Source organism: Triticum aestivum, chromosome 1A (assembly GCF_018294505.1).
Source record: "Triticum aestivum cultivar Chinese Spring chromosome 1A, IWGSC CS RefSeq v2.1, whole genome shotgun sequence".
Lineage (NCBI taxonomy): Eukaryota > Viridiplantae > Streptophyta > Magnoliopsida > Poales > Poaceae > Triticum > Triticum aestivum.
Window position 1 is genome coordinate 39031213 of NC_057794.1, and position 19470 is coordinate 39050682.

At 46.0% G+C, this 19470-nt stretch overlaps 4 protein-coding genes, 1 long non-coding RNA gene and 1 other non-coding gene across 18 annotated transcripts; 2 read left to right on the forward strand and 4 right to left on the reverse strand.

Annotated features, from left to right (window-relative positions):
- The first annotated feature begins 4284 nt into the window (after positions 1-4284).
- On the forward strand, positions 4285-10884 carry LOC123188503 (protein Rf1, mitochondrial). Of its 10 annotated transcripts, none has more exons than XM_044600662.1 (5): positions 4285-6801; positions 6882-7057; positions 7927-8298; positions 10341-10469; positions 10557-10884. In XM_044600662.1, the coding sequence occupies exon 1, from the start codon at positions 4477-4479 to the stop codon at positions 5599-5601; it is 1125 nt and encodes a 374-aa protein (XP_044456597.1). In that variant the 5' UTR covers positions 4285-4476; the 3' UTR covers positions 5602-6801; positions 6882-7057; positions 7927-8298; positions 10341-10469; positions 10557-10884. The 10 variants fall into 10 exon arrangements, with proteins under 10 accessions (XP_044456597.1, XP_044456611.1, XP_044456645.1 ...); XM_044600676.1 differs by having other exon boundaries at positions 4285-6511; positions 6670-6801; positions 10341-10884; XM_044600710.1 differs by having other exon boundaries at positions 4285-6511; positions 6670-6801; positions 6934-7057; positions 10341-10884.
- Positions 9582-11887, reverse strand: LOC123188549 (putative protein ABIL2). 4 transcript variants are annotated; one of them, XM_044600727.1, is made up of 9 exons: positions 11501-11887; positions 11310-11392; positions 11066-11216; positions 10886-10985; positions 10653-10742; positions 10514-10562; positions 10320-10429; positions 10057-10160; positions 9582-9973 (listed from the first exon to the last, which is right to left on the reverse strand). In XM_044600727.1, exons 1-9 carry the CDS (start codon positions 11591-11593, stop codon positions 9797-9799), a joined length of 957 nt encoding a protein of 318 aa, XP_044456662.1. In that variant the 5' UTR covers positions 11594-11887; the 3' UTR covers positions 9582-9796. The 4 variants fall into 4 exon arrangements, with proteins under 4 accessions (XP_044456662.1, XP_044456658.1, XP_044456654.1 ...); XM_044600723.1 differs by having other exon boundaries at positions 10514-10565; XM_044600719.1 differs by having other exon boundaries at positions 9582-9967; positions 10514-10742.
- A 1418-nt stretch (positions 11888-13305) lies between these two features.
- On the forward strand, positions 13306-13411 carry LOC123073594 (small nucleolar RNA snoR113). The gene has a single exon (XR_006435700.1). It is a non-coding gene; the product is annotated as a small nucleolar RNA snoR113 (small nucleolar RNA).
- A 187-nt stretch (positions 13412-13598) lies between these two features.
- Positions 13599-15060, reverse strand: LOC123188586 (uncharacterized). Its single transcript, XR_006494898.1, has 3 exons — positions 14664-15060; positions 14194-14571; positions 13599-14078 (listed from the first exon to the last, which is right to left on the reverse strand). It is a non-coding gene; the product is annotated as an uncharacterized lncRNA (long non-coding RNA).
- A 535-nt stretch (positions 15061-15595) lies between these two features.
- LOC123188578 (uncharacterized) lies at positions 15596-16852 on the reverse strand. The gene is made up of 2 exons (XM_044600740.1): positions 16157-16852; positions 15596-16026 (listed from the first exon to the last, which is right to left on the reverse strand). Exons 1-2 carry the CDS (start codon positions 16290-16292, stop codon positions 15794-15796), a joined length of 369 nt encoding a protein of 122 aa, XP_044456675.1. The 5' UTR covers positions 16293-16852; the 3' UTR covers positions 15596-15793.
- Positions 16853-17663: 811 nt separating this feature from the next.
- Positions 17664-18412, reverse strand: LOC123188580 (uncharacterized). The gene is made up of 2 exons (XM_044600742.1): positions 18203-18412; positions 17664-18084 (listed from the first exon to the last, which is right to left on the reverse strand). The coding sequence occupies exons 1-2, from the start codon at positions 18363-18365 to the stop codon at positions 17864-17866; spliced, it is 384 nt and encodes a 127-aa protein (XP_044456677.1). The 5' UTR covers positions 18366-18412; the 3' UTR covers positions 17664-17863.
- Positions 18413-19470: the final 1058 nt, after the last annotated feature.

The window sequence follows — 19470 nt, forward strand, 5'->3', positions numbered from 1 at the left end:
AACGTCGGTGGAGCCTCAGGGGGGCCCACGAGACAGGGGGACGCGCCCCCCACCCTCGTGGACAGGGTGTGGGACCCCTGGTCTTGATTTTTTTGCCAGTATTTTTATTAATTTCAAAAATATTCTCCGTGAAGTTTCAGGTCATTCCGAGAACTTTTATTCTTGCACAAAATAACACCATGGCAATTCTGCTGAAAACAGTGTCAGTCCGGGTTAGTTCTATTCAAATCATGCAAGTTAGAGTCCAAAATAAGGGCAAAAGTGTTTGGAAAAGTAGATACGATGGAGACGTATCACGCCTCCACACGCCATAAGCCATGCTCGATGCCGCGACTGAAACTCTACGTTATTACACTGATACCACAACCAAGTCACACAAAAGCGCCACCCATATATGAAATAATCCAGAGTCCAGACGACGCCAACACTACCTTCTAGGTTCAACACCAACAATAGCGAGAGCTGCCGCATCGAAGGAAGATCTGTAGGAACCTTATGCAACCACTACCGCTACCTCCGTAGCCGAAGCCATGAACAACAAAAGACCCTAATTAATAAAACCTAAACTATAGACGGAAGCGGGGCAAGTCCCGGGGTCCACCTTCCTACCACCATGGCTGGAGCAGCCGACGAGGGTGAGGCCAGATCACCCTCTCTCTTTTCTCCTGCCGTGGCGGCTAGGTTAGAATTAATATAGTCCATTTTCTGTTGGGGAACGTAGTAATTTCAAAAAAATTCCTACGCACACGCAAGATCATGGTGATGCATAGCAACGAGGGAAGAGTGTGATCTACGTACCCTTGTAGACCGACAGCGGAAGCGTTAGCACAACGCGGTTGATGTAGTCGTACGTCTTCACGGCCCGACCGATCAAGCACTGAAACTACGGCACCTCCGAGTTCTAGCACACGTTCAGCTCGATGACGATCCCCGGACTCCGATCCAGCAAAGTGTCGGGGAAGAGTTCCGTCAGCACGAGGGCGTGGTGACGATCTTGATGTACTACCGTCGCAGGGCTTCGCCTAAGCACCGCTACAATATTATCGAGGATTATGGTGGAAGGGGGCACTGCACACTGCTAAGAATATGATCACGTGGATCAACTTGTGTGTCTAGGGGTGCCCCCTGCCCCCGTATATAAAGGATCAAGGGGAGGAGGCCGGCTGGCCCCTATAGGCGCGCCAGGAGGAGTCCTCCTCCTAGTAGGAGTAGGACTCCTACTAGGAGGGGGAAAGAAGTGGGGAGGGAGAAGGAAAGGGGGGCGCCGCCCCCCCTCTCCTAGTCCAATTCGGACCAAGGGGGGGAGGAGGCGCGCGGCCCACCCTGGCGCCCTTCTCTCTCTCCACTAAGGCCCATATGGCCCATTACTACTCCCGGTAGGGTTCCGGTAACCCCGGCTCTCCGGTTTTCTCCGAAATCATCCGGAACACTTCCGGTGTCCGAATATAACCGTCCAATATATCAATCTTTATGTATCGACCATTTCGAGACTCCTCATCATGTCCGTGATCACATCCGGGACTCCGAACTAATTTCGGTACATCAAAACTCATAAACTCATAATATAACTGTCATCGAAACCTTAAGCGTGCGGACCCTATGGGTTCGAGAACAATGTAGACATGACCGAGACACGTCTCCGGTCAATAACCAATAGCGGAACCTGGATGCTCATATTGGCTCCTACATATTCTACGAAGATCTTTTATCGGTCAGACCGCATAACAACATATGTTGTTCCCTTTGTCATCGGTATGTTACTTGCCCGAGATTCGATCATCGGTATCTCAATACCTAGTTCAATCTCGTTACCAGCAAGTCTCTTTACTCGTTTCGTAATACATCATCTTGCAACTAACTCATTAGTTGTAATGCTTGCAAGGCTTATGTGATGTGCATTACCGAGAGGGCCCAGAGATACCTCTCCGACAATCGGAGTGACAAATCCTAATCTTGAAATACGCCAACCCAACATTCACCTTTGGAGACACCTGTAGAGCTCCTTTATAATCACCCAGTTATGTTGTGACGTTTGGTAGCACACAAAGTGTTCCTCCGGTAGACGGGAGTTGCATAATCTCATAGTCATAGGAACATGTATAAGTCATGAAGAAAGCAATAGCAACATACTAAACGATCGGGTGCTAAGCTAATGGAATGGGTCATGTCAATCACATCATTCTTCTAATGATGTGATCCCATTAATCAAATGACAACGCATGTCTATGGTTAGGAAACATAACCATTTTCGATTAACGAGCTAGTCAAGTAGAGGCATACTAGTGACGTTTGGTTTGTCTATATATTCACACAAGTATTATGTTTCCGGATAATACAATTTTAGCATGAATAATAAACATTTATCATGATATAAGGAAATAAAATAATAACATTATTATTGCCTTTAGGGCATATTTCCTTCATTTTCACCATTTTACATGTGGCTGTGGCAGCTAGGTTTAAATTTTTAACTTTTGAAAACTTCAACATTTATGAATTAAGCAAAGGTTACACGAAGTCCTTGGGATAATTCCGGTGAAAGGCGCTTGGCTAACAATGAACAACTACATTACAATATCGATGCACATGCTTGAACACCATGGGAATGAAGATGTTGGACACAAACTTGATACCAACCACCACCATCCCACCAAAGATCTGCCACGTTTGGGGACGCATAGCCGCCAAGTCGCTCCTCCTCCTCTAAGAAAGAAAGCTAGGGTTTTTGCCTCTCGCCGGCTCTGCCGCAGGTCCGCCTCGTCTCCAGTGGCCCTAGGGCCATGGGGGCGCGGTGGATCCTGCCAAGGGCCGGTGGAGGGCTCCGTTTTCAGTCGTTTTTCCTGTCTTGTTAGGGTTTGTGTCATGCTCAGAAAGGCGAGACGGCAGCGGCTCCCTAAAGATGGAATAAAGGTCTCCCCGCCTAGCCCCCGTTCCAGCGGTGCATCTAGCATCGTTGGTGAGCATGTGGAGGTGTGTCTCCGGCGGATCTATCTTTGGTGGATTTGCTCGGATCTCGTCGTTGTTCGTCTACGTTCGTGTGTCTTCAGGTTGAATCCTTCCAACCTACGTTATTCTTCATCGGCGGCGGTTGTTGTTCTGGTGCGCTAGTTCTGTGGGGCCTTAGCACGACGACTTCCCGACTGTCTATTACAACAAGTTGTGTCCGACTCCAGCAATGGAGGGGTGATGACGGCGGCGCGCTTTTGGCTCGCTTCAGTGCTTGTAGTCGTTGCTAGGTGGTCTATGGATCTGGATATAATTTTTATTTTTGGTGTTCGTTGTACTGCCATGATTGAAGATGAATAAATTAGAAGTTTTTCCGCGAAAAAAAATCTGTCACGTTTAGATGAGGAAATTGGAGATTTTTTTAAAATACTAGTTTTTTAAGGAAATTTTGAAACGAGTTAATTACACAAAACCACAACTTCAGGATAACTTATAACACTATACCACAACGTTTGAGTTTTTTAACACAAAACCACAACTTCGGGGCAACTTATAACACTTTACCGCAACTTTTGAGTTTTTTAATACAAAGCCATAACTTTTGAACTAATTCTCAACATTGAGCCAAAATCTATCGGTCAACTACTTTAATAGCCAATCTGAATGATTTGGCCCACATGTCAGGCTCTAGGTAGCAAGTTCCCTCCTACGTGGCGCTGACTGGATATGTGTAACATAGCAGTCTGCATACGACATCATCGTATCCTCGACGATGCGTTCACCTGCAGCTCCCCAAGACCTCTCTGTCTAGTTCGCGTGCCCCGCCTGACCATGCCATAGTCCGGACGGGTGCGGCTTTGCGACACTAGGAACCTCGCCTTCAAGGATGCTCGGAGTGATCATCCTGTCGCAGAATTTCGACCACCTCACTAACAACCAGCTCCCTGCTCAATGCGTCGGTGGAGTTGATAGCGCCGGTACGGGATGGCAAGAGGAGGAAATGGTAGGCCACATAGGAGATGCGCACATGCCACCTTTTTCCAACTTAGATCCTAACATGTGGGCCCAATCAATCAGATTGGCTATTAAAAGAAGTTGACCGATAGATTTGGGCTCAATGTTGAGAATTAGTTCAGAAGTTGTGGTTTTGTGTTAAAGAAACTCAAAAGTTGTGGTAAAGTGTTATAAATTGACTTGAAGTTGTGGTTTTTTATTTAAAAACTCAAAAATTGTGGTAAAGTGTTATAAGTTAATCTGAAGTTGTGGTTTTGTGTAATTAACTCTTTTGAAACACTAGTATTGGGGACGTTGGATCAACCACAGACAATCAGAGGCAAATGCTTGATTGAGCGACCGGAAGACGGGACCCGCTCAAAAGATCCACGCCAAACACCCACCGACGCCGTTGTCCGCCGCATCCGCCCTCGCCGCCGCTCCTCCTCCGGCTGAACCTAGTTGAAGTCCGGTCTGCGCCACTCCTTTGCCCCACCGATTTCCCCACTCCGCCTCCGCCGCTATTCCATCGCGCCGATGTCTCGCCTCCGCCTCCTCCGCCGCAGCTCCTCCTCCACCACACTGATACCCCGCCTCCGGCTCCTCCGCCGCTGCTCCACCTCCACCTCCACCTCACCGCCCTCAGGCCCCTGGTCTCCCCGAGACGCTTTTGTCGCCGCCATAGAGCGTGTTCGCGCCGGGACGCTCAGCCCGGAAGACGCTCACCACCTGTTCGACGATTTGCTCGGTCAAGCCACCCCGGTCCCCGATCGCACCATGAACGGCGTCCTCGCCCGTGCCACGTCCCCCGCCGCCTGCATCAGAGATGGCCCCGCCCTTGCCGTCGCTCTCTTCAACCGTGTGTGCCGAGAAGAGGCCGGTCCGCATGTGGCGGCGCCCACAGTCCACACCTATGGCATCCTCATGGACTGCTGCTGCCGCGCACGTCGCCCGGACCTAGGGCTTGCCTTATTCGGCCGCTTCCTCAGGACAGGCCTGAAGGCAAACGAGATCGTCGCCACCACCTTCCTCAAGTGCCTCTGCTGCGCGAAACGGACAGAAGAGGCTGTGAAAGTACTGCTTCACAGGATGCCCGAGCTGGGCTGTGTGCCTAATGCCATCTCGTACTCCATAGTTTTGAAAAGCTTGTGTGAAAATAGCATGAGTCAGCAGGCACTCGACCTGCTCCAGATGGCGACAAAAGAAGGAGGCTGCCTTCCTGATGTGGTGGCATATAGCGCAATCATCCATGGCTTCTTTAAGGAGGGCGAAATAGACAAGGCATGCCATCTATTCCATGAAATGATGCGGCAAGGGGTTGTGCCGACTGTGGTGACATACAACATAATAATTGATGCGTTGTGCAAGGCCGGAGAAATGGACAAGGCAGAGCTAGTCTTTCAGCGGATGGCTCGTAATGGTGCGCGGCCTAATAAAGCGACATGTAATGGCAGTAAATTTAGTTCACTGACTGACGGATATTGCTCAGTCGCCAAGATGGATAAAACATTCAAACTGCTTGATGCCATGATATCAGTTGGAATTGAGCCTGATGCTGTTACTTATAGTGCACTTCTTGATGGCTATTTTAAAAATGGAAGGATCGATGATGGTTTGACCCTATTTAGAGAAATGTCGTGCGAGTTAAACCTACAACTGTGACATATGGCATCATACTGGATGGTTTATATCGTGCTGGGAGAACTGCTGCTGCAAAGGAAATGTTTCATCAGATGATCAAAAGTGGAATAACAGTGCCCGTTTCCATATACACTATAATTCTTAGAGGACTTTGTAAAAATAATTGCGCTGGCGAAGCAATCACCATGTTCCAGGAATTACGTGCAATGAATGTGAAGTTTGATATCATAACACTCAATACCATGATTAATGCCATGTACAAGGTTCAGAGAAGAGAAGAAGCTAAAGGTTTGTTTGCTGCAATATCAGCCAGTGGGTTGATGCCTGATGCTTATACTTACAACGTAATGATAAACAATCTTCTAAAAGAAGGATCAGTGGAAGAAGTTGACAATATGTTTTCATTGATGGAGAAGAGTGGTTGTGCTCCCAGCTCTCATCTTGTAAATGATATCATCAGAAGGTTGTTGGAAAAAGGTGAGATTGCCAAGGCTGGAAATTATTTGTCTAAAGTTGATGGGAAGATCATCTCACTTGAAGATTCAACCATTTCATTGTTGTCGTCTCTTTTTTCAAGCAAAGGGAAATATCGGGAGAACATCAAGTTACTTCCTGCAAATTATCACTTTTTAGATGGATTTAGTGGCATTGCACATGAGACTAACTCCTAAGAAAGCACGGTTCAACTCTTTTCTTGCCATAAGGCCCTCCTGCTAGTACAAGATATCTTAATGGCCTGCTTTGTACCTTCAATATTTCATTGAGTTCATTTTGTGATGTGTCAAAGTCACAAGAATGTGTAATGTCTATGAATTTTTTGATCTTCGATGGGCAAGGAAACGTTGACCAAGTAGTCTAATTCCATTGGTGGTATGAGGTAATGACTTCGTAAGAATTTTTGGGGTAATTACTTCTGATGCGATTTGGGAAGGTATACAATCTTTTCTACCAGACACCTGAGATTTTATCCCTTTGAAACAGTCACTTTCCTTCGTAAGAATGCATTTTTAGCAATGTCATTCTCAGTGGTCTGCTGTGCATGCGAGGGTGGATTTACTCTTGATTTGAAAATTATATTTTCTATGTCAGGACAAACAGGTTCTTGAAGAATGTATGTCTGAGGTTGCTGATGCTATGTTGAGTTAGCAGATATGCGAGCTCATGCCAGAGTCTCCTGTATTCTATCCTGTCAGTTCCATTGGTGGAGCTTGTTACATACAGGTGAGAAAATTATTTCCAGTTTGATTTCTATCTGCTCTACTACTTCACTGAAGATTCAACTATTTTTCCCCATGATGTAGGTAAAGGTATGGCCAAGAATTCACCGGTGTGTGCTTCTGATTCAATCTGCAGGATGCCAACACCACCTCGGGTCCTGCACTTTCATAGGGATGAGGCGCCACTGCCAGCCTTGCATTGATGCGCTGTACTTACTTCCCCTCTTCATGTACGCGCTCACAGCAAGTTCTACCTCCAGGTCCCCCACCATACCCACCCTTCTTCAGGCCCTTCCTTTTCTTTGGATCTCAGTTTTTCTTTTTAACCTTGTGCTATCGGAAAATAGTTGGAGGCGAACCGTTCTTATGTTCTTGCCCAATCTTGGATGAACATCGTCACTTAGCTGTAAACTGAGTTTGCATGGAATTGTGGTGGATTAGAGGGCCCTGGAAAAGGCTTCATTCTTGCATGTTTGCTGAAAATTTGGTTGCACAGACAACTGGGTTCAGTCGCATAGTTGTATGCAGCCTATACAAGTTTGGATTCAGCCATTATGTAGCGGAATTTTAGTTTATCAATCATTTAGTTCTGCCCATGGTTATGCAAGAAACGTTTTTATGCTGTTATCTGTTGCTACCGTTCATAGTGTTCAGCTTTAAGCTGCATTAAAACAGTAGTAATCCCACAATGCGCAGAAATAGCTGCTGAAGAAATACGATAACAGCCAGGTTTCTGTTGCTAACTCGTATTTAGCAACTAATTGTACATCTGCCATGTTTGCTAGTTTTAGAGGTGTACACAGTAGTAATTCAAATTGTCGAGTGCGATGAGGTAGCTAACTTCATACAAGGCTGACAATTTTTTTTTTCGAGAATGCTTGGATTCACTTCATGGGAATTTTAGGGGGGGGGGGGGGGATGAGGTGTTAAGGCCATGGCGATGGCGCCAATGGAGTGGGGGAGAGAGGTGAGGGTGGAAGAAAAGGAGCAAGGTTGGCAAGGAAGATATTTTGAAATGGGTATAATATTCGTTGAGAACATAAACCTCTCAGGGTATTCATATGAACTGTAATCAAAGATATTTTGCATGCACTTTCTGAGCTAAATACTAACTGTGGAATATTGCCAGGACAAGACCTTCCCTAGCCACCAGAACGTTTGTAGAAGACATGTTTTTAGCTGTAGTTGAACAGCAGCTGAATCACCAAAGCTCGGCGCATTAGAGATGTGAACGCGAGGAAGAGTGTTGCAGTGGGTGGCTAGACATATGGCTTTCTTGACCAATCTGAAACTATACAACCTTGAAGAGAATACCTGCAAACAGCCCCGTATTGGAGTATGAGTTAAGTGATGGAATCATCATGAATTGGCTCTACCAGACTGGTATCGAGCTATATGGCCCAAGGTGGGCTATGTGCATGTTTTGCACAGCTTGAATAATTGGATATCGTAAGATGAGATGCGCTCGTCCACTGGCCATACAAAAGAGTTCCAAAGCTTGGTATGGCTTTTTCCATGGACTTGTTTCTCTGCAATAAATTGCAAAACTTCTTTGTTTTCTCGTTCTTAATAAGCTTGAACTTCAGAAATAGTTAGGCAACAATAGTATGTACCTTCTGTAGTATGAGATATCCGCGGTGTTGTATGCATAGCTAAATGAAAAAGATAGGCAAAGAACAGTATGCACCTTCAGGCCTCATTTGGCAGGCAAATATTGACGTGGTTCCCCTGTCCGAGAGGGCGTCTGCCTCTGCGACGCTGCCTGCCTCCTCCGCCCATTCAGCCTCCACCACATTGCCTTGTTTGTCGACGCTGTCCCAGCCGAGCCTGGCGATTACCATTGGCACCTTCCTGACACTACTAGACATTGCAATTGTCCTTTTTTCCAGTGTTGTCCTTTTTGTCAGATGATGATCCAATGCCAGACATATGAACTGTTAGTTGATGGGGCTGTTGTTTCTGATGTGCAGTATATGGTACCGATAACTCGTTCTTAAACCACTTGAACATAAAATGAATTGTCTGGTGAAGCTCCAATGTTGCGAGTGTATTCTTGCAAGCTATTAGATAGCCTAGGACATGCCTTTTGACTGTATCATTTACTAGATTGATATATTCAGTATGGCAATGGGTGGCGCAGATACATTAAATTCAGCGAGCCATGGATGGGAAAGGCCACTGTATAAACAAAAACCAGGAACACAAGATAATACCTAGCTGCAGGGGAGGGAAAATCAAAAAGCAGAGTAGGCCATAGTCCACGCAACGGCATCGAGGGGAAAAAACATAGGGATAGAGGACGACATGTACTGAATAAGTATATATATAGACATATAGCATTGGCCAGAACATAGAAAAAGCCAGGTTTTCCAAATTTCAGTCGATCTATGATAGATGTATAAGCAACTGATCCTTGCATAATTTCTGGTGCATCCATACTTTCTGCACTTTTAAGGATGTTGTCAGGCACCAGGAGCCAGTTCATCATGAATTGGGTTGTTCTCATGTTGCCCACTGTTATAGGCAGATTTTAGAGGTAAACTGTGATCCAAAATATCGCACCCGTTTCTAGAAAATACAAACTGCAGTCAAGTATCAAGTATTAGTTTAATAGCAATATGAGAGTCTTAAATCTGCGCATGGACAAACTGCACAGAACATAACAAGCCACAGTTTGCCTGACTTGATGAATGTACATTGCCTAACTAATGTACTGCTGATGTAACATGAAACGTGAGTTCTGTTAAAGAGACAGAAAAAGGTTAATGCCTTACTCGATACATGTATCCAACAACGTCATCCAGCACACCTATCTCTCGAGCAAAATAATAATAATTCAAGTCATTTCCAGTGCCAGGGCTCACCTTAAGCACCGTCTTTCAAATGGTGAAAAAACATAAAGAATAATTACTATTAAGAAGAATCGGACAAAGTTAACTGAGTACAGAGTACTGAGGATAGTAATGGACACTCCTATGAAAAATTTCATCCTTTACAGCCTAAGGAACACTATCCTGCAGTGGTTCTTCTTTTCCAGACTTGCGCCTACTGAGCAGAGACTTGAGGAACTTCTTGCCCTTCTTCAGAGTCTGCTCGCTTTCCATGGAATCATCATTGTACCTGTCAGTGTATGACCGCAGCGGTGCCAATCTCTTGGGATCTGAAGTTGTCTGCATCTTGAGCAACATGAAATATTGTGTCAGCATTGTAAGGCATATCATTCCTGGTAGTCTTGTGTTCACAAGCCAGCTTGGTTTACCTGGACCCTGACACTTGATGTCTTGAGCAAGGATGACTTCTTTGAGAGTGACCCAGACCTTGTGAGTGGAGTTGTCAAATAAATTGGTGAATCCGATCTTTTATCTGTTAAGCAGAAACAAGATTGGCCACGGAATAATAGTATATTTATTCATTAATCGATAAATTTTAGCAGATAAGAGTAACTCTGTAATCATTTCGCGGAAACTGAAGCATCGCGCACTCATATACCACCGTCGGCTATTGAACTTATTGCTACTATACCTCTTTTGGTGGGTATTGCAGTATCAGAAGGCGGCACGAAGCGCGGATGCTGTGCTGGAGAGGATGAACGTGCGCTCTGAGAAGGTGCACGGGCAATCGACCGGAGCTTGCTGCAAATGATAATTTTCAGTTTGGCAGCTCAACTGCAAAGTAAGAAACCCAAGCTGATATGTAGTTTGCAAACTGAAACTGACCGGAATGAAGCTTGCTTGTCTTTGTTTTTTGTTTGAGCTGCAGATGCTGCTGCTGCCAACACGTAGGCATTCCAGGTCAAAATCAAGTGCAAGATATCCAACACACGTCCGCCATTTTTCATGGATTGCAGATCCTTACCACGGAAGGCCTGATGCATCTGCGCAGTCCTGCTCTTGACCTTATTCATCTCGCTGAAGTTCGGCACGGCATTGGGAACTGAACCATCTCCTGCTGAAATCACTTTAGTAAGTAAGGCATCAAGATGTCTCACCCGAGTTGACCCTCATCCACTTTTCTTGCGTCTTGAATGTGCCGACAGGCTAGAAAACAGAGCCACAGCAAAGGCACAAAGGTATCTTATGGCCACTTACCTGGTAAGATGTACCTCTTGTGATACTTTGGAGCGGCGATCGACAAGGATTGCTGCGTCAGGCCTTCTCTGTTCACGCATGCGTGGATCGCCTGAGCTCTCTGAAACCAACCGCCTCGTTAAATCCGAAGGCATATTGCAAGGAGATTTACTGCTGAATTTAGGATGCACCAACTAAAACCTGCTGGATGCAGGAGACCCGCAGGTTGGCTTCGGCCACCTCGTGGAACCTTTGATCGACAAGGCTGGAGACTTTGAAGGATACGGACCCTAGGTGATCTACAGTGTTGACCAGGGCCTTCACAGCGTATTCCTTGAGGTTACTCATCACCCTGTGCGCATATGCATATACGTGGAAGCTTGCTGATTAGCTACATGATGATCATGTGGAGCATGCAGGAGGAAGCAATGGGTATATGACGTACGCCTGCTTTCGGCCTTCCTGTGTGTAGGCCAGCTCGAAATACTCTGCTGCGGAATACAGCTGCGGCCGCAGAGCCTTGAGATCCTGCATAGAGAGAGTGAGATTGTTGCTGATGTGAAAATGCCCAAGCAGAGTCTTGAGATTGTAGGGGAAGATCGATAAGCACGGGCATAATTTGAAGGATGAACCGACCTTGATGGTTTCAGAGAAGATGAATGCCTCCTCCATCTGCACCTCCTCCATGGTGCCGCCTCTTCTCCGGAGAGGCCCCGCCGCTTCCACCATTCAAACCAACTCTCTGTTTCCTTGCCTCTCTCAGGCCTTCTCTGATCAGGAAGCTTGATGATATTATATGGCGATGTTGGTGCAGAAGAGGAGAAGCACTCATGGTGATGAACTCAGCCAGCTGAGAGGAAGAAGGCCTTATGGGTCAAGGAGGAGGAGGAGGCGTGTCATTAGCACGACAGGTATTTGACTAGTACCAGAAGAGTAGTTTATGGTTGATGGCCTGGCAATGGCAGGAACAGCTATACATAATAATGCCATTCATGGCAAGGCAAGGCAACTAACATGAGACCCTTTTTGCTTCCTTATAGGCAATTAAGGCAACATGAGACCCCCTTTTTTTAGGTAATTAGGGTGACAACAACTGCTCTACTCACTCTGCTGGATGTTGACTGCATATGTACCACATTGACAGCAGATATGGTCCTGCGTACTCATCTATAGTTATATATTATCGACAAGTCTACATGTACCACTGTAACCCCACAGCTATCAGCCAATCATGCATCATCACCCATGAGGCTCTGATCCATTCCTCTACAGCAAGGAGCAGTCAGCAGAGGGGTGACAGGAGGACGGGCACTGCAGAGTGGAGTGAAGTCGGTAGGGCTAGCCACTGATTTAATCGCACCAGTGTCCAGGTGGTTAGCCAGTCAGTGAAGATGCATTTGGCTCACACTGTGCATGTAGGGCAACCAAAAGAGACAAGGCAGGGTGGGGTTTGGTTGGGATGCTGGACCGGAGGCTTGTTTCCCTTTTCTTTCTGCTAGACTAGATAGATGATAACTCGCGCGTTGTTTTGGAAATGTTCCGCAATATATTCCAATGGGACTTGGTTGTATGGAATATAAATATTTGGAGTAATTAATAATATGAGAACTAAGACTTAAAATTCGCATGGTTTATTGTGTTTAGCAGGTATTGTACAGTTGTAAAATATTTCCCTGCCCATTTTTGAAATATAAATAGCATAGTGGAATGGAAATTCTCATGCATGTTTGCATGTTGAGAGAAATTCTCATAGCTCTTCTGTGCGTGCAGCTTACTGATATTAATCTTTCGCCAAAATGTGTGCAGTGCAGGTACCCACAAGATCCGGAAGAAGTGCTTTTCCCGTACCAAGCATATAGATAGGCTCAACTCCAAGCAAGAAGGGCGGTGAATCATTGCACATGGATTAACTAGTATTTCCTCTGTTTGGGATATCATTGGTTAGTTTTTGCCTGCCTTGATCAAGCAAACTCAAAAGAGAAAAATTAATAATTAAAAAACGAAAAATAAAAACCTAGACAGAAAACCACACGCGAAAAAGAACAGAATACCCTTTTTTGAGGGGCAAAAGAACTTTTTTTTGAGGGGTAAAAGAACAAGAAAACAGCATTCAGTCAACGAACGAGAAAAAACCAAAGCCAGTGAACGAATGCAAGCGCACATATCGGCCCTGGAACGCCGGCCCACCTCCATCGGCCAGCACATATCGGCCCTGGAACGTCGGCGCAGCAGGCGAACGCGAGCCCAACTGCTTTATAAATAAACTTAGGGCTCCCGGTGCCCCTCCCTTCCTCCTCCTCTGTTCTGTATCCGCCGCCATCCCGATTTCTTCCCTGGTTTCGATTCGATTGCGTTCTTGGTTCTCATTCCTTTTTCTTGTCTGTCTGATTTGATCGTGTTGTTGCCTCTTGTTGGTACCAATGCTTTGGTGATGTGATTTGCGGCAGTGAGGAGAAATTGAAAGGCCGGTCTTACGGCTGCCTCCCGTCCCAGGACGGTAGTAGCGTGATGTGATTTCATTCGGCGAAAGGTTGTACTCTGAGCCGCCGCCGTTTCTTACCCTAGTATAGATATAGATCCCAAAGCTTTGATGTTTCTTTCTTCCTTCTCTTCCATGGCTTCTGTGCGAGTTTCCGGGCCTTCTTGCTGCCGCTGATTGTTTCTTACTGTACAGAAAAGGAGAATGCCGGCGATTGACACGAATACAACGTTTAGATCCCTGGGCCGAAACATCTAACTTTTTAAGCTGGCTGAATATGTATTGCTTACACTGATGAACAGTCTGCCTAGTCTAACATAACATAACATGCAGATCTCTGAATATATCCTTAGTATTAGTCGATTTCCATGTATAACAACTTTTTCATTCATGCCTGATCGTTTTACTGACAACAAATAAGGGGATGTGACTCCAGTAACTTCCACAGACAGGATGGAGACCGGTAAACACAACTGTTCGACACTGACAAACATCAGGCAACCAGTTTCTGATACTGCAACACCACAAGATGAGCGCTTCAGAAGCTGAGCGTGGAGAGAAGGGCGGTAGCTGTGAAAACCAGCGCCAAAGCAGAGGCCACAGTGCCGCCGTTCTTGGTGCGGCGCGGCCCTGTGTCTGCGGCGCCACCACCAGTGTTCCTACCGCTGCCTTCTCCAGAGCCACCTGCCATGCGCCCAACCTTCCTGGCAGTTTGCATCCTCTCCCCTTGGGTTTCTGCAAAGTGAAAGGCAGCAATTCATGGAATACTTTTTGTTAAGAGATTTTGCTTCCTGACAATCATCAAGAAAGTAGAGTGCAAAGAGGAGATGGATGCACACAAAATACCAACCATGTTGATGAGGCCTCAGACGATGATGAGCTGCATCCTCCTCCGCCATGGAAGCAAAGGTGAGTAGGAGGAGGAGGTAGAGAGCGAGAGCGCCTTTCCTCATCTTGGGGATGGGACTGGTGACCAAGAGAAACTCATGGAGGCTTCTCTTATAATTCCTGGAGGCTCGAGAGTAGCTATACTCCACAGAGTTAAGTTCACGGTGGCACCAGTTGAGCTTTGTTCTTTCTGGGCCATCCTTATCTCAACAGGGATAGCCAGGAAAGAAATTTCTGTGCTGGAGGAGAAGCCAGGAAAGAAATTTCTGTGCTGGAGGAGAAGCCAGGAAAGAAACCGGTTTCATCGGCGCTGCCGCTCTGCAGCGAGAATTATTCTGTGCTGGAGGAGAAGCCAGGAAAGAAATTTCTCAGCTAGAGCTTTTCAAACAAAACCGTGGCAAATGCTGAATATTTTTACGGATTTGTACGCACCGTGCGCACGCGAGGATTGTTTTGTGCTGTAGGCACATGTGGAGCTCCTGAGATCAAATGTATGGTTGGCTGTTGCGGTTTGTTTCTCCTTTTCTTTTCTTTAGAGGTGTTGCTGTGTTTACTTGGTAGGCTGGCGGGAGGATCGCATGAATAATCATTTGCGATGCCTGGCCTGGAATGCCGGCCCAGCAGGCGAGCGCTAGCCGAATTGCCCTGTAAATACACTTTGGTGATGCGATGTGCAGCAGTGAGGAGAAACCGAAAGGCCGGTCTTACGGCTGCCTCCCCTGGATGGTAGTAGGCTGATGTGATTTCATTCGGCGAAAGGTTTTACTCCGAGCCGCCGGCCGTTTTTATCCCGGATCCCCCAAGCTTTGCTGCTTCTTCTCGCCGTTCCTCCATGGCTGTCTGCTACTGTTAACGATCCTCTGTTGCCCCCAAGGCTTTCGTTTTCTTCTTGCTACTGATTGTCTTTGTTAGTACTTCCTCCGTCCGAAAATACTTGTCATCAAAATGAATAAAAATGGATATATCTAAAACTAAAATATGTCTAGATACATCTCCTTTTATCCATTTGATGACAAGTATTTTCGGACGGAGGGAGTATTATGGTTGTCCGGGAGTTTCCTTATCAGTACTCCCGACGTTTTTGCGGAGGGTGTACTGTAGAGTGATATGATTGCACGATGGTAAGGACACAACGTTTAGGTCCCTAACTGACTTTTTGAGCCGGCTGAATATATCTTGCTTACACTTGGCGAACAGCATAGATTCCACTGGCTGGTGGCTGGTCAACACACTGGAGAGCAGGATATTATCCTAGCGATTGCTTCCATTGGAGAAGAACTTGCATGCATATCTGGCCGTTTTTCTAACAGCACTCATGGGGGATTTTCATTACCTGATTTATTAGTGTCAGCACTCATGGGGGATTTTCATTCCCTGATTTATTAGTGTCTCTATGACTAGTACGAACCCAGTATACAGGCAATTCAACAACTTAGGAAGCACTCATACAGGACAAATAATAGTAGTAGCCAGCAAACATCATACCATTCCGATACCGACAAACATCATCAGGCAAACAATTTCTGAAACTGCAACACTGGACGAATACTGGTGCTTGAACTTCAGAAGCTGAGCGCGGAGAGAAGAATGGTGCTGGTGGTGAAAACCAGCGCCAGGACGGAGGTCGCTGGAGCTGGCAGCGCCGTGGCAATGTTCTTGCCGTTGTGTGGCCTCGTGTCCGTGGCTCCGCCACCGGTGTTCCTGCCGCCGCCGCCGCCGCCTGCTCCGGCACCACCCGTCGCCCGCCCAACCTTCCTGGGACTCTGCATCTCCAGGAGACTCTTGCCTTGGGTTTCTGAAAAGCAAAACAGCGTATCCAGGAGTGCTTTTGTAAGAGATTTAGCTTCATGACAGGGCTCAGGGAACCTGAAATATATCAAGAAATTGGAGAGCGAAGGGGAGATGGATGCACACAAAATACCAACCAAGGTGATGAGGCCTCAGATGATGATGTGCTGCATCCTCCTCAGCCATGGCGCTCCTCGCAGCTGCGGAACACCATCCGTCATGGGAAGCAAAGGTGAGCAGGAGGAGAAAGAGAGCGAAAGCGCCTTTCCTCATCTTGAGATGGACCAACAGAGAAACGCCGATGTGCAGCGTGTGCGGAGGCTCCTCTTATAATTCCTGGAGGCTGGAGAGTAGATATACTCCACTGGCTAAGTTCATGGTGGCACCAATTGAGCTTTGTTCTTTCTGGGGCATATACTGAGCTGGATGTGCTTTGTGCTCTGCCTTTCCCACTCTTTTGTTAGCCCGCAAAATCAGGATTGGTACTCTCATATAATACTATTGTGTGCCTTTCTCACTCTTTTGTTGGCTCACACAATCAGGATTAGTGCTCTCCCTTAATACTATTGTGGATTGGCACCACTCCAAAGACAAGCCAATAGTATGAAATCTTTTGCTTCGGTGCTATTTGGCACGACCGATGATTCTGCTGGGGGGATAAGAGGGGACAAAGCAAAAGCCACGGCAAGTAGAACATTTGGTTGTTTTTCAGTGCATGTGCTTGGCGCATCGATTCCATTACTTTTTGCCAGCTCTAACCTACAATAATTTTTTGGAGACCACATGCAGGCTGTGATGTAAAAATCGTGAGATTGATTCTTTTGGTTACTGACTACACGAAAGGAAGGTCCGGTCAGAACGGGATACGGTGATCTTTGCCTTTCTGAGATGTTGTTTTTGCCGAAATTTGAACGGCCCTTCTAGCCCAAGTTTTGACGTTTTCTGCACAAGAATAGTTAAATCGGTAGAAAATAGCAAGGACAACAGCTAAAAAGTAATCTTACACAAATAGTACAGATCATGAAACTGGACTTATGAAATCATAGAGGGTGTTCGTTTCTTCTCAATAAAGTAAAATTAGATGCAGCAGTAGTCATCCTGAAAAGAATTATGTTTGCACTGATTGAAAGTTTGGCCCCCATCCCAGTTTCTTATTGGGTTTGATTGTCTTCTTGTCGTCGCTTCTTCTCTCTTACCAGTTCTTTTTTATTCTCTGTTTTTGATCGCATTGTCGTTCTTGGTACAAATGCAATGGTGATGTGTGGCAGGGAGGAGAAACTGAAAGGCCGGTCTTATGGCTGCCTCCCCCGACTCGTCCCGGGACGGTAGTAGCGTGATGTGATTTCATTCGGCGAAAGGTTTTACTCTGAGCCGCCATTTCTCACCCTCAAGCTTTGGTGGTTCTTCTCGCCATTCCTTCCATTTTCTTCCATGGCTGCCTGCTCTACTTCTACTGTTAACGATCATATTTTGGCCCGAAGGCTTCTGTTCTCTTCTTGCCACTGATTGTCTTTAGTATCATGGTTGTTTGAATTTCGGAACGTTCTTTGTACTGATTGTTCTTATTACTGTGCAGTGATATGATTGCACAATCAAGACACAACTTTTAGATCCCTAACTAACTTTTTGAGCTGACTGACTATATACTGATGAATAATATAGATTCCACTGGCTAGTCAACATAAGTAATTCAACAATTTAGGAAGCACACAAACAGGATAAATACTATAGCCAGCAAACAGCATATCACTCCGATACCCACAAACATTATGCAAACAGTTTATGAAACTGCAACAATACACACATACTAGTACCGTGCCCGCAATCGAAATGAGTATAGGACTTCAGAAGCTGAGCGCCGAGAGAAGAACGGTAGTGGTGAAAACCAGCGCCAGGACGGAGGTTGCTTGAGCTGGCAGCGCCATGGCACCGCCATTCTTGCTGTTGTGTGGCCTTGTGTCCGTGCCGCCGCCACCGCTCTTGCCGGCGCCGCTGCTGCCCCCTCCAGATCCACCTGTCGCGTGCCCAACCTTCCTGGGAGTCTGTATCTCCAGCAACCTCTTGCCTTGGGTTTTTGGAAAGTATGAAACAGCGATTCCAGGAATAGTTAAGAGATAGTATATCAAGAAGGTAGAGAGCAAAGAGGAGATGAGATGGATGCACACTTAATAGTTAATACCAACCATGGTGATGAGGCGTCAGATGATGATGAGCTGCATCCTCGGCCATGGCGCTTCTCGCAGCTGCTGTGCACCATGCCCCATGGGAGGCAAAGGTGAGGAGCAGGAGGAAGAGGGCGAGAGTGTGTTTCCTCATGTTGTAAGATGGAACTTCGATGTGGAGCATGTGTCGTGGAGGCTCCTCTTATAGCTCCTGGGGGCTGGAAAGTGTGCTACTCCTCGGTTTTCGGCTACTTTTCCTTATTACTAATAGTCAATTCTTTTCTTCTACATATGAAAAGACAGAGTTCCCGCCGGTTGCACGAAAAAAGAAGCTACTCCACTAGTTAAGTTGAGTTCATATGGTGGCAACATGCCAGCTTTGTTCTTTATGGGTCAGACACTGTGTTGTGAGCTGGAGGTGCTTTGTGTTTTCTCACTCTTTTTGTTAGCACACAAAATCAGGTTTTAAGTACTCTCCCTCCCATAATACAATTGCTGATTAGCACCACCCCAAAACAAGCAACAGTGCCAAATCTTTTGCCTCAGTTCTACTTGCCACCACTGCTGCTGGGGTTAACAAGGGAACATTTGGTTGCTTTTCAGTTTGTGCATGTGATTGGAGCAGAGAGAGATTCCATGATGCTCCCAACATGGAATTGTTGCCAGCTCTAACCTACAAGTTTTTTTTCTTAGACCACAGGCAGGCTGCAATGTAAATATTCTGTGATTGTATGTTTTCTTCTTTTGTTGGTGACTAGACTAAATGAAAGGAAGGCCCTATCAGATCAGGATGCGGTGCGGCCTTTTCCTCTCCCCAGATGTATATGAATGGTTCTTTTAGCTCTGAGTTTTCAGATGCAATTGTTCAAGAAAGCGTTTTTAAGTGACGCTTAAGCACGATTAAGCGCTGAGCGATGGCAAAGCGCTTCGCTTTTGCCCTAAGCGGTAGATTAAGCGTTTTTTATTTAAATTTGACCAAAATTTGGCAATTTTTGTACTTCTTCTGCTGGTCTGCTTGCGCAATAATGGCAATATGCTATTTATCTTATTTTGGCAAAATTCTGTCCACATGATATCTGTTAGGTTATGTCTATTTGAACTGAACTGCATTTTAGTTGTTATTTTGCTTGCTATGCTAACCTGATATGTATTTGCTATTGTGTGAACTGTATTTCAGATGCTACTTCAATTACCCATGTGCCATGCTTCCTATTTTCATGCGTATATCATTCAAAATCTGTCAAATTCTAGCCAATTTCAAAGAACGCTTAAGTGCGATTAAGCTGCGC